Here is a 14,799-nt window from a genome sequence, read left to right as displayed (position 1 = left end):
AGTCAGGTATTGCTCATAAGAATTTAAACACAGGCAGCCATTCTGAAGAGTGAAATGGCAGGACTCACTGGAATCAAGCACGTACATAATTCCACAGTCTAGTGCATGTTTCTCACATGTCTACAAGGATGTTCACTGCAGCACTGCTGGGATAATGGGAAGTTAGAAGAAACCTGGAGGTCCTTCACTAGAGGAAAGATTAAGTAAAATAGAGTAAGAACACAACATGGAATATGATGCAGCAGTTAGAAACTACAAACTAGATACAAGAGGTACATAGAGCAAAAACGGACAGACCTGAAAAAACAGAGAAGAAGAAGAGATCTATAGACATATAAATTAAACACACACATGACACCACATTCTATATTCTGCAAGACTGTTATAGTCACAGTTTCTCTGAAATCAATTAGATTTTATCTTCCTGAAGTTCCTCACCAACTATATTTTAAGAGGGATCTAATCAAATGCCCCAAAATGTCCCAACAAAGTATAAATTTGTTAATAGTCCACAAGAAGATCAAGAAGTCACTACTTAAGATAAAAATGAATAGGTGCTCTCTCAAATGTAACATGTTCAAAACTGAACTCATAATTTTCTCTCAAAAAACCTCTCTCACCCCAGGCTTCCACATCTTAGCTGACACAAACGCCTTCCCTTTCAAGGCAAATACTTAGAATCAACCTTGACTTCTCTTTTTTCTTGTACTGTACATCTGATTAATTAGCAAATTCTGTTAGTCCTGCCTTTAAAACATATCTAGAATCTGATCACTTCACACCACCTCCTCTACTACCACTCTGGCCTGAGCTGCCATTGTGGCTCGCCAAGATTAATATAACACTCTTCCGCTTCTCCGCTGCTACACAGCAGCCTGTAAAAATTAAGACTGGTCATGTCACTCCTCTGTTCAAAACCTTGCAAAGCTCTCCACTTCACTCAGAGTAAAAGCTGAAATCCTTACTGTGATCCTTAAGCCCTGTATGATCTTTAAGCTCCCTCCCTTCTCTTCCCTGGGCTTATTCTGTTTCATCCACCTAGGATTCCTTTGCTGCTGCTTGAACACTCCAGACATACTGCTGCCTCAGGGCCTTTGAAAATATATCACATGACTAACTTCGTCATCTCTTTCAGTCTTTGGTCACATATACCTGATCATCCCATTGAAAAATGTGACTTCCTGCCCTCCACATTCTCTACCCACTGGCTTTCCTCATCTTCCCTGTACTGCTGTACCTTATCTTTTTTCCCACAGCATTTTTCACTTTCTAATATACTATAAAAACACACTTATTGTGCTTAGTATTTTTGGTCTTTCCTCCTTGCTAGAATATAAGCTGTGTAAGAGTAAGATTCTTTATTCTGTTCACCAATTATACCAATCACCTTGAACAGGGGCTGACATGGAGTAGAGAGTCAATACTTTTGAATAAACGAATGGATGAATGGTGGGTGGTTTAGGGCAATGTGGGTATGGCATGATCAAAATCAACGCTAAAGGGTAAAAAGAATGAGAGAAAATGCGGACCAGAAAAACCGTAGTCCTGACTGGAGTCACTAAGTGGAAACCAGGACTGAATCCTGGGAAGGTGAAAAGCAGAACAGCGGGCATGCGAGGGAAGAACTGGTATAGGTATAGCTGGGAAACAGAAACCCAACGTCAGTACCTGCAAAAGCAGGCCCAAAACAGGAGTTTTGAGGAGGGAAGCTAAATCACTCACTCAGATGGCAGGCATCTAGCCAGCCATATAAATGGAAGGTTCTACTTAGCAGGGTATACTACCCAATACACTGGAAAATGAGCACCCAGCATATGAGAAATCCTGATAGTGACAGCTCAGGTTATCAGTCATGTAAATAGAAAACCATGGCAAGTAAAATAACACTATTTTCAGCTAAAACTCTCACCTGCATCAGGGGTTGTTTACCACCTGCTTCACTATGGATGGTGAATACAGAGCAGAATTCTCATAAAACATGATTCATCATTACTGATGTGGTTACCATTAGGTAAATAAACAGTTGGTAAATCTATTATTTGCTCTCATTAGCATCAGGCCTCTGAGTCCAAGCCTGCACACATACATCCAGATGGCCTGAAGCAACTGAAGAACCACAAAAGAAGTGAAAATAGCCAGTTCCTGCCTTAACTGATGATATTCCACCATTGTGATTTATTCCTGCCCCACCCTAACTGATCAATTGACCTTGTGACATTCCTTCTCCTGGACAATGAATCTCAGGAGCTCCCCACTGAGCACCTTGTGACTCAGCCCCCTCCCCCTACAAGAAAACAACCCCCTTTAACTATAATTTTCTACTACCTACCCAAATCCTATAAAACTGCCCCACCGCTATCTCCCTTTGCTGACTCCTTTTTCGGACTCAGTTCGCCTGCACTCAGGTGATTTAAAAGCTTTATTGCTCACACAAAGCCTGTTTGGTGGTCTCTTCACATGGACGCGCATGACAATTAGTTAAATTCTTTTCCTTTCTCCATGACACACTAATTGTCAATTATTTACTGAATAAGTAAACTTAGTATCAGGCAAGTCCAGAAAAGCAATTCAGATCAAAAATCAAAAAGAAGGCAGGGGTTAATATAAAGAACTTTGAAGATCAGTGTGGTTTTATGTCTAGCATCTACTTTCAAGACACACTTTTCCTTTATTTGTAAGTACAGCAAAGAAAATCTAGAAACACGCCAACAATCATTTCAGAAACACTTAGAGGAATTAACATATTTCACTGTATACTTTGTCTTTAGTTTAATGATACACCTGCATATCTTCAAAGCTTTTAAAGTAACTGTTCAGGTGACACTTGATTGCCTGAGGTAAGAAAGGTACTCTTTCCACTCCCCATCCCCACATAATGGTACTTTACTTCTTCAACATTCAAGCTCAACAACATTGAGATCGATTCATCAACCAACCAACCAATATGATCCATGATAATTTTAAGAAAAAAAAAAAAAGAAACACTGTATACAGGGGAAATAATGTGACCTTTGGAATGGAAAGGTAGAGAAGGAAGTAACTAGAAAACTTAAGAATAAGAAAAAGGTGAAACAAATGGTAATAGAAATTACCTCCAAAACATTCATTTTGCATTTTTCCTCCTAAAGAGATCTTTGTACCTTTGCAATAAAAGCAGAATTCATGTTGTAAAATGTTCTCTAAAATATGTTTTACAAACAATTTTGGAAGAGCATAATATTTCTCTTTTACAAATCACTGATTTCAAAAAGATTTCCTCTCATGAACATAAATGGGCACAAATGCAAATCAACAGTACTTAATGTTCTATTGACTTTTATTCGTCTCAGAGGTGTATATTTTGTAAAGTATGCGTTCATTAGAAGTGTTCCTTTTCATAAATCATTTAAAGGGCATCCTCACACTATTCATACTATCACACTAATTCCCAAAGGTCAATCATTCACACCCCAGGATACCTCTAATGACCTACAAAGGGTATATACTGAGCATCTGCAATAATTTTCTAAGTAGAACTCATTGTAATTTACATTATTTTTTAAAACAAATACTATCACTTTCAAGGAAGGTAGAAAATCAGAATTAAACCAGTAACAAAGAGGTGTCATAATCAACAAGAAGCTGGGCATCAAAGGTAACAGGTGCAAAGCCTTGCCTGGGAATTTGTAAGCCACAGCTCTCTGGCTTACCAATTCAAAGATTTTACTGACTGTCTCTGTCTACATGATACTGCTCCGTGTGTTCAGAGGAACACACAAGAAAAACACAGCACTCGCATTCAAGAAGCTCAAAATTTAGTGAGCTTCAGTTACCCTTTCGCATGCTTTTAAAATGTGGCTCAAGAACCTGTCTCTGTCTGCACATCCAGCCCTAATTTCTCTTTAATAAAGGGATCACAAAAGTAACTGATTTGAGATAAAAATTGAGAACAGGGATAAAATAAGTGAGAAAAGACATCAAGGGAAATGGCACTGTATTACCTCGAAACTTGTATGTCTTCTTGAGTGAGGGAGCCCCCATGGGAGATGCTCAGAAATTGAGGCTCATTCTCTCCAAGAACCTTGGTTAAAATATGAATCAACTCTGCTCAAAATCCCTACATGATCAGATACGTATTTGTATGAGAAAAGGGGCTGGAAAGATACAGGCTAAACTGTATGTGTTGACTTCCTCAGTGCGATGGCACTGTAGAAGTGGAGGTGATATCACAACTCCTTCAATTCTCTGACTTGTCACAATGAGCATAAATTACTTTTGTAATTTTATAGGACACTCACGGTATGTGTGAGTTAAATGACACAGTATTTGTAAATTTCTTAGCAGAATGTATGGCACATAGTAATACTCACTCTGTAGGTTATTGATACAAACTAAAAAGCGTGTAGTTCTCAGCTGGGAATCCTGTAGATGACGATGAAAATGCAGAAAGGACACAAGCAGCTCCCTCTGACTATTTTTTAAAGGAGCCAAGTGTAAGAACACAGAGGGATAGTCAGCAGCTATCATCTTTACATACTAGGCTGAGAGTGGGTTTAACATGGTCAGAGGCATGCAAAATATGTTTATAGCTGAGCTGATATAGCAGTGAAGTTTTAGAAGAATGAAAGTTTATACAAGGTATCTACATTTTGCTTTTATATATGACCTGCTATTGTGGGTTAAATTGTGTCTCCCAGAAAGATATGTTGAGATCCTAACCCTCAGTACCTATGAATGTGACCTTATCAGAAATAGGGTTTCTGCAGAAACAATCAAGTTAAGATGAGGTCATAAATACAATATGACTTATATCCTTATGAGAGGAGGGAAATCTATACCCAGAAACACACACACACACAGGGAGAATGCCATGTGAAGACAGAGGCAGGGACTGGGGTAATGCAGCTACAAGCCAAGGAATGTCAGAGACTGCCAGCAAACACCAGAAGCTGGAAGAGGCAAATAAGGATCCCCCCTAGAGCTTTCAGAGGGAGGACGACTCTGCCACTTGCCTTGTCTTTGGACTCCTAGCCTCTGGAATTGTGAGAGAATAAATTTCTGTTGTTTAAACTATCTAGTTTGGGGTATTTTGTTATCCCAGTTCCAGGAAACTAATATGCCTGGGAATAAACTAGTCACAGGTCTGGTTTTAAGCTAAAATTCTAGGTGGATGAAGTTTTTCTTCACCACATCCGTATTTCCCTGTGTCTACCCCATTTTCTACTTTTTTTTTTTTTTTGAGATGGGGTCTCCCTCTGCTGCCCAGGCTGGAATGCAGTGGCACAATCATGGCTCACTACAGCCTTAACCTCAGGCCCAAGAGATCTTCCTGCCTCAGCCTCTCAAGCAGCTGGGCCCACGGACCTCAGGCGTGTGCCACCATGCCTGGCTAATTTTTGAATTTTTAGTAGACATGGGGTTTTACTACCTTTCCCACGCTGGTCTCGAACTCCTGGGCTCAAGCAGTCTGCGCCGCCTCAGCCTCCCAAAGTGCTGGGAATACAGGCGTGAGCCACCATGCCCGGCCATTTTCTACCTTTTTTGCATCCACTACTTCGTTCTTTTGAAAGTGGTCTTGATCTTTATTTTTAAATTTTATTTTTATCATCATAAGAAAATACAAATAGCACATATAATATTCAACATTACCTAGGCCGGGCGCGGTGGCTCAAGCCTGTAATCCCAGCACTTTGGGAGACCGAGATGGGCAGATCACGAGGTCAGGAGATCGAGACCATCCTGGCTAACACGGTGAAACCTCGTCTCTACTAAAAATACAAAAAAATAAGCCGGGCGAGGTGGCGGGCGCCTGTAGTCCCAGCTGCTCGGGAGGCTGAGGCAGGAGAATTGCGCGAACCCGGGAGGCGGAGCTTGCAGTGAGGGGAGATCTGGCCACTGCACTCCAGCCTGGGCGACAGAGCGAGACTCCGTCTCAAAAAAAAAAAAAAAAATTCAACATTACCTAAATACAAAAAATAGAAAGATGGCTATAATCTTACTGCTATAGACTTTCTCCATAATCAAGGTTTTTTCTTTATGCTTATACAAGTGACTCTCAAGGCATGGTCAGGGAACCCCCGGAGTTTTGTTTTGCTTTGTCTTGTTTTTGAGACAGGGTCTTACTCTGTCGCCCAGGCTGGAGTGCAGTGACCTGATCACAGTTCACTGCAGCCTTACCTCCCAGGCTCAGGTGATCCTCCCACCTCAGCCTCCTGCGTAGCTGGGGATTACAAGCATGTACCACCATACCCAGCTAATTTTTTTTTTTTTTTGGTAGAAATGGGGTTTCATCATGCTGCCTAGGCTGGTGTCCAACTCCTGAGCTCAAGCAATTTGCCTGTCTTGACCTCCCAAAGTGCTGGAATTACAAGTATGAGCCACTGAGAGTATTTGACATCTTTTCAGGGGGTCCTTAGATCAAAACTATTTTCATAATAATATAGTTTTTCTTTGCCTTTTTCACTCTCCCTCTCCCACTCCAAGAGGTCACCTGTTGGGTAATATCACCATAGACTGAATACAGAAGCAGATCTTAGCCTCCAGCTGTCTCCTGTTCATCTGGACACTAGAGAGATTCGTAAAAGTATAAAAGTAATGTCACTCTTCTGTTTTTTGTTTGAACAATATAGTTTTCATAACAATGTTATTTGTGTTAACATATAATATATTTGTAATTATTATTTTAACATCTTTTCAAATTTCTCAGTTTTAATTTTCTAAAATGGTAAATATCAATAGGTAAACTCACAAAGGTTTAGGGGTCCTCAATTATTTTAAAGGGGTTCTGAGACCAAAAAGTTTGAGAACTATTAGTCTATATTAGCGTATATTTTTAATTGAAAAAATGGAATCAAATTATACCTAATGTTTATACTTTTCCTTTTCACTTAACAATATCTCTTGGACAATAACGGTAAGAATAGCAACACTGAGTACTTATTACTCATGAAGTCTGGTCTCAAGTGCTTTGCTTGAAATATCCCATTTAATCCTGACATCTACCCTGTGAAGTGAGTACTAAACTAGCACCCTGGGCACTTCTGATACAGGTAGTTGTAGACCACACTTTCAGAAATACTACCTTATTACAAGACCTTTAACAAGTACCAATGTCAAGGGTTGTTAGGAAAATTAAATGAGGTTATATTTGTAAAGCACCTAGAACAACACCTAGGACACAGTAAACACTACAGAAATATTTGTCATTGAGATGGTATTTAAAACTCTGAGATTGAATGTAGCCACCCAGAACTGGCCAGGGGACACTTCAAATTTTGGAAGTCACAAAGATGAGGAAAATCTAGCAAAGAGATTATGAGATTTTAGGAAAACTAAGAGTATGGTTTTCTAAAATCAAGTAAATAAAATGTTTCAAGAACAGCATGACGATCTGTGGGAAATGAGAGGCCAGGATAGGGGAAGAGGTAGTGATGCAGAGAGAGTGAAATAAGAGCGAGGGAGAATGGCTCAGAGGTTGGCAGGAAACTGCAAAAAGGAAGGGGGAAAGGCGATAACGTCAGAGTCTACTTTCAAAGGAACTGTAGATTTACGGAAATGAAGCAAACGATGATCTCGAAGCATGCATGAGGGGCAAGGGAGACCACCACCCCACATCACATTCTCCTCTTTGTCCGCCCTCCCACCAGGACCCCAGCAGGTTGATTTACTCTTCCTACCCTGGGATGGATCTTCAGGGAATCTCATTTGGGCAAAACAGTCCCCAAAACCAGGCTGGTCAAATCTAGGGGTGCTTCAGAGGCTTACACCCACACTAAGGGAAGCCCAGACTCCTAACACACAGAGTGGATAAAAACCCAAAGTCTGGGCCGGGCACAGTGGCTCAAGCCTGTAATCCCAGCACTTTGGGTGGCCGAGGTGGGTGGATCATGAGGTCAAGAGATGGAGACCATCCTGGCCAACACAGTGAAACCCCATCTCTACTAAAAATACAAAAATTAGCTGAGTGTGGTGGCACATGCCTGTAGTCCCAGGTACTCGGGAGGCTGAGGCAGGAGAATCACTTGAACCTGGGAGATTGCAGTGAGCCGAGATCGTGCCACTGCATTCCAGCCTGGTGACAGAGAGAGATCCCATGTCAAAAATAAATAAATAAATAAACAAAACAAAACAAACAAAAAACATACCCAATGTTGGCCCTGAAACAGATCTACTCACCTCAAGATGCTCTAGATCAGTGGTTCTTAATAGGGGATGATTTTACCCCCCAGGGGACATTTAGCAACTTCTGGAGACACCTTTTTTTGTCACAACTGGGGAGGTACAGGGGTTAAGTTGCAATTGGCATCTAGTAGGTGGGAGCTAAGGATGCTGCTAAACATTCTACAATGCACAAGACAGCTCCCCACAGCAAAGATTTATCTGACCCAAAATGTCAATAGTGCTGAGGCTGAGAAATCCTGCCCTAGACCAAATGACCTAGGCACAGGAGCTTTTGGGTTCTTTCATACAGGCAATCTAACCCATCCTTATTAGTTTTTCCATGACAGTTCTGACAGTGTATGGCTAAGGGGCCAGACCATAGTCATCAGCCCTATGACATTCATTCCAAATCTACTCAAATAGGGCCAGGAAAAGACAGAAGGAAAACTTGAGGTTAGCTAAATAGTAGATGTCAAAAGGAAAAAAGAAATTGTATTGTATATTAAATGTTAAAGAAGCAAAATTACCAGACATGAGAGCAAGCAGAAAGACCTTTCCTTAAATTTAATAAAGCAGAAAATGCAACCCTTTTTATTTTGAATAATAAATAACACCTTACATTACAGTGACATTCAAAAGCCAGCATGCAAGGCCAGTAATCCCAGAACTTATGGACTGCTGGAGCCCCGGAGGTCAAGATCAGCCTGGGCAACATAGCAAAACCCAGTCTCTACAAAAAATACAAAATTTAGCCAGACATAGTGGTGTGCACCTATACTCCCAGCTCTTTGGGAGGCTGAGGTGGGGAAACCACTAGAGCTTGGGATGTCGAGGCTGTAGTGAGCCAAGATCGTGCCACTGCACTCCAGCCTGGGCATCAGAGTGAGACCCTGTCGAAAGAAAGAAAGAAAAGAAAAAAGGAAAGTAGGAAAGAAAGAAAGCAAGAAAAAGTCAGTATGCTTTCTTAGCTCTGCCTACTGCCAAAATATTCCTTCAGTAGTAAGGTACGGCTTCCATATTCATGATTGCAAAAGGAAGCTAATTTAAATGAGTATTTTTGAAAAACATCCTGGGAATTCAAAATAATTAATGTGTTGCTTTAAAAAATGAGAAGTGATGAATCTTGATGTTAAGGAGTTGACATGTTTACCTCATCAATACTTCACAGGTGTATTGCCATGGAAATACAAGAAATTATCTACTGCTGGCCTTCCCAGAATTCCCTTTTATACTTTTTCAGAATCTCTTATCAAATAACAGTTTCCCCTTCCTTAAGGTGTTTCCAGAGAAATTTCTTTAAATGATTCTGCTTTCTACATGGAAGGCATTCCAACTCTGACATTTCTATTTCTACTTTGAAATCTGCTCTAGGAAAGTTTTAAACTCATGCATATGGGGAGAGGATGGCTATGTCTTAATGAGAAGTTAGATCATCCTGCCTAAGCCTCTATCAGCAGGCTGTCTGGAATCTACTGAGCTGTTTTATCGGAAAAAGTCTTCCAGCAAGATAGTTTATGTGCATGCTGTTAAAGGAGTGAACCTCTTAGTGAAGTCGTAGTTATCTATGACCCCTGACCGGAGAGGAGCCAAACAAATTAGGCCTGGTCAACAACTGTCTCCTGCAAGGCTGGGAACAGTCATAGCTTTAACAAAGAGAAGGGTCCTCAGCCTTCCCTCCTCTGTTTGTGGTGCAAGGATTGATAAAAGGAGTCCCTGAAGGAAGGAGCACTTCAAATATTTCTCTTCAAAACATATCTCTACCATGTCTCATAGTGTTCCTTACAGGACTGCTATACCAGAGGGCCCGTGTCTGCTGGATGCTCCATAAATCCAGAAAAAGGAGCACATGTATTGGTATTCTAAGAATATGACAGATTTTTTTTTAGAAATGTAATATAAGAAACACGCATATATATACAAACATGCATAAATATGTATGTGTATGTATGTATACACATATGTAGACAGAGGGAGACAGAAATTAATTGAGTGATCAATTCATTTAAGAAAAATAAATTAGAAATATTGTAAAATGTCCATCAGGAGAATGGTCAAGCAAATGATGGTATGTTTATACAATGGAGAAAAATCCGAACAAAAATTGTAAGCATGCCTACCATATGTCAGGTGTTTTCACATTATCTTATTTAATTCTCCCTGTCAATTATCCTTTTAGGTAAGAATTATTATCCCCAATTTACAGAAGACTAAATGAAAAGCACATAAAAGGCATTAATAAGTTGCCTTGGGTCACGAAGCTGATAAAGAGAAAAGCTGAGATACACATCCAGGTGTTTTGACTTCCTGCCCAGTGTTTCTCCCATTGCATCCGTCTCTCCCTCGAGATCTATAATGTGAACTAAGTCAATCAATGGAATTGTAAATATAAAATAACAGTAAACAAAAAGCAAATCATAATGTAGGTGCATTGATCTTCATCACATGAAATTTTATACGTACTGAAAATGATGATAACCAGGAGACTGACAGAAAAAAACCCTGAAATTAAAATCATCAGAATTTGTTCTTCCTATTAAGTTGCTTAAGCACTCAAGAAAATCACCAAAATTAGCTCCTCAATGCATGCCTGTTCCAAGCTAATTAAAGTTCAGAAAACTCTGTTAAAGGCTGAATGTGACTGGGCCAGGTTAAGATAGAGAAATACCTCATCCTTCCTAAAATTCCCAGCCCCTTCAGAGCCAAAGTGACTGGCAAAGGGATGCAGTATATCAAAGGATGGAATTTCTGTAAGTTAAAAAGCTTTGAGAACAAGTTCCTATCTCGGCAGAAATCTCCTTTTCTTAAAATTAGCACTTATACCATATAATGTTCTTTGAATTCTTCCTTCAAACAAAATAATTTAATTGAGGGAGATTCTCTTTGCAGTGGCTCTGCCTAGAGAGCATCTATCACCTGCAGTCGAAGAGAAATACTGTAATACCTTCCCTTCCAGTTCCTCTCCTCAGATTTGGGGGCTACACTGTTGCCTAACAGAGTGGCCAAAACCAAAGCATGAGTCTCACTTGGGCCTTCTCACATCATGCTGCAACTTGCAGAAATAACCCGGAGTGAACGTTGTGTGTTGGTGCTCCCTCCTCCAAAAAGCAACTGGGAATTCACAAGAATAACTGTCTTTCCAAACTCTGAAAAGGCTCACCAAGTGTGCAGTCCTCCTGTGCTCAAATCCATGAGCTGAGAATTGAGCTAGATGCCACTTTTATCTTGCCCCTTGGTTCTTTCGTTTTTATAATAGGCAGGTATGTATGTCTTCTAATTCAGCAAAAGAATGAAATGTTGACAAAGGTTTTCTGAGATTGTTTTTAAAAAAGAAAATAGCCTATAAATACAATTCATACCGGTGTCAGTTTCTTTATGAAAAGTATTTCCTACTAACAAAAAACATGGAAATCCAAGTTCCCCAACTGGTTTCCCTTAAAACCTCTGTTTTGTTTTAAAGTTACATAATAATAACCTCCCTTGGTTCTCTTTTGTTTTAAAACTCCCACCTATTTCCTCTCTTCTTTTGTCTTGACTACTACTAATAAAGAATCCTGGTTCAAGAATCCAGGAAAATGCTTGAAACAACTACAATAGGATTAGCACATATTATTAAATTTGAGAGTAGCAATTTGAACCATAATTAATTCGAATCTTCCTAACAACTACACAGAATAAAATCAGTTTGCTAACATGGCTGGTCTCATTATTGGCTTCTGGCTGTGGCCCCAAACGTTTAATAAGGACATCTATCCAGATTTTTAAAATATGCCAGCCACCCTATTAAAAGCTTTGTATGTATTATATCATTTAGTCCTCACAAAAATTCTAAGTAGTAATTATGAGAACTGTTACTGTTGTTCCCATTTTAGAGATGAAGAAACTAGGGCAAAGAGAAGTTGAGTAACTTGCCCAACATACATCATTCATCTCATAAACTGGGAACTAGAGTCGAACCCCACACAGTCTGGCTCCAGAACCCATGGGACCACCACACCATCACTGGTACAGACTGCTATGGCCATTCAGCAGGCTCCTGTATCTGCAAGCCACTGATCCCAAACACAAACTCAAACTCACATCTCTCATCATTTTCACTGCTTCCCTGGTCCTCCCGAGTCTTCTGGCACACATTGCTAGCCTTCTTTTGATGTACACCAAGACATTGGTGTCTCGTCCTGAAGAGGGAGATATAAAACACCAACATTTAAAAAAAAAAAAAAATACAGAGGCCCATTTGCCTTGCCCCTAAAGGAAATCTTCAGAGCACTGACAACTTTTGTTAATAGTAGAATGAATATCGAGTAAAGTAAAAGCATTTAGACTCCCAAAGGTCAAATCATGTGACTGATTACCTAATCCATGCTTCTGAGTGAGGATGTTGAATATTTGATAATAAATAAAATCATCTGCCACGAAGTGCTGCGAAAATGAACATACCCACAATGTATATGGTTTACAAGCAGGAATTCCACATTCTTCAAGTGTGCATTCTTTTGGTAAAGATGCAGAGGTGAATCTCAGGTTGCATCCTGATGAACTATTTTTGTTTCATTCTTGACATTAAGTCTGGAGAAGCCTCATCTTGAACTTCTGCTTCATATTATTCTTTCCCTAACACTAGTGACATCATAATCATCTCCAGGTCCCCTAAGCAGTTGATTTTAGATGGCAATGTAACACATTCCAGATATGACAATAGAGTATGCAACACAATGAAAAACTACCCTAGTGTTAGAGAAAGAATTGACAAGCTAAATAGTTGTAACAATAGTCACTAAAATGACTCTTAAAAAAAGTACATTAACAACTTCTAATCTTAATCTTTTATTTAATTATATGTCTTGTTGGATATGTTTTCAGACCAATAAGAACATGCATGTGTTTAATCCTCGATAAAAATTACCACGTTTGAGAAAAATATGACACACCTGTTATAGATTAAGTACATGTATAATGTGCAGCTATTAAAAGATGTTAAGACGAAAGTCCTAACATTTCAAGATTGAAACAATGAGAACAAGATGTGTGCTGAAAATTTGCCAAGTACCTACAAATTATTTTAAAAATGTGATTATATTTTTGGATTTAGGCAACAGGTTGAAAGGATTTAATTTAGAGAAGAAAAGAAAGAAAATTAATGTATTATAGGTTATGTAATTTTATGTATTGATTTCCATTTAGTTTACAAAATACACATTTACTACATGTCTTCAAAATGCACTGCATTACACTAAAACACTTTTTTATTAAAAAGTAAGACATAGATGGTGATTAGAGATTTTATTAGCATATAGATGCTGCAAAATAAAAATAAAAACCTAGGTATTGATGTGGTACATGTGAGGACATACTCACGTATATGCAGGCTGTAATGCAAAGATTTTGCTGACACCTTAGTTATGGGGACTAATGCAGTCAGTTTCTACACCAAATCCAAGTTTAACATTAACATTTAATTTTATAATCTCAAATATGAAGGAGATACATCCCTACTCCCTAAATTTCAGGAGGGAGAAACTAAGTGAGAAACAAAATAACTTTGTGAATTTTGGTTGGACCATGGAAATACTTACTCTCTTACCACAAGGACTGCAAAATTTCTGCTTAAACAACAAACAAACTGATGAGACGAGGGGGTCAGGGAATTCCAGAAAAGATTGCATTGTTTTCTTTCTATATGGTTCCCCTACAAAGCGTCACTGACTTTCCATTTAGTATACTGAAGTGAAAGGTCTCGGGTTTTAAAGCGTTATCTTAAATTTAAAAGGGCAGTTTTTGTTTGTTTGTTTAAAAAGGTATTATTTTAATAGAAAAAAGATAAATAACTAGGAGCTCGTGGCTCTTTCTCTCTGGAAGCCAATACAAATGTTTCTTATGTAACAAAAAATACTGATACAATCACCAAGAACTTATATTCTTAACTGTCTTATTTTAATCCATGTTACAGAAGATCTATAAGATAAAACCTTTGCTAACACTATGGCTAATTTAAATCCTGTTTCCCAACTGGGTTTTAAAGTTATGAGCAGAAGTGACTGATGAACAGAAATATGTAAGAACTCAGGAGGGAAAAAGGTTACCATCAAAGATTACTGTCATTTATTTCTGGGGTTAGGAGTCTATGGGCAGGAAAGAGAATGTGACTATAAACAGTAATGAAGCTGTAAGTTAATTATTTACTAACTGCACTTACAGGAAAGAAGAAAATTAATAAAAATAAAGCAAAAGCCAATATTTTCTCTTGTCTAGGAGAATCATATTTTGAACTGGACTAAAAATTTGCTCTGATTAATAATTTTTACAATTCTGATCCCCCAATGCATCAACCTGGAGGAAACCTTACTATGTTGGGCTTCATACTGGGATCCATGATGTTGTAGCTGCTGAGAGCGTCGGTAACAGCCATCTCCAGCCTTCAGGGCCTGCTTAAATAGTTTTTCTGCTTCAGCAATGGTAGTTGCTTCCTCTTCAGCCAAAAGAATATAAGCAGTTGCACACCTGTTCATTCAGATAATAGCCACCATCAATTACAAAGCCAAGGACATGGTAATAGACTTGTAGGAGCTCATGCAGAAAGGCAAGGAGTTACGCCAAAACATGCAGAGTGGCCAACTGGTTCATGCACCCCTGTTTGTAGTTGCTGACACAAAATAATGGTAC

At 39.1% G+C, this 14,799-nt stretch overlaps 1 protein-coding gene across 11 annotated transcripts in view; it reads right to left on the bottom strand.

The window, feature by feature from the left end:
* ST7 (suppression of tumorigenicity 7) overlaps positions 1-14,799 on the bottom strand; it is a 284,304-nt gene that overhangs the window by 82,442 nt on the left and 187,063 nt on the right. For all 11 annotated transcript variants that reach the window (XM_025379148.1, XM_025379149.1, XM_025379151.1 and 8 more), the window contains 2 exons: positions 14,483-14,637; positions 12,217-12,314 (listed from right to left, as the gene is read on the bottom strand). In XM_025379148.1, coding sequence (XP_025234933.1) covers positions 12,217-12,314; positions 14,483-14,637 — 253 coding nt within the window. The remainder of the gene's footprint in view (positions 1-12,216; positions 12,315-14,482; positions 14,638-14,799) is intronic.

This window comes from Theropithecus gelada, chromosome 3 (genome assembly GCF_003255815.1).
Source record: "Theropithecus gelada isolate Dixy chromosome 3, Tgel_1.0, whole genome shotgun sequence".
Taxonomy (NCBI): Eukaryota; Metazoa; Chordata; class Mammalia; order Primates; family Cercopithecidae; genus Theropithecus; species Theropithecus gelada.
This window is presented reverse-complemented; position numbering and strand designations above follow the sequence as displayed.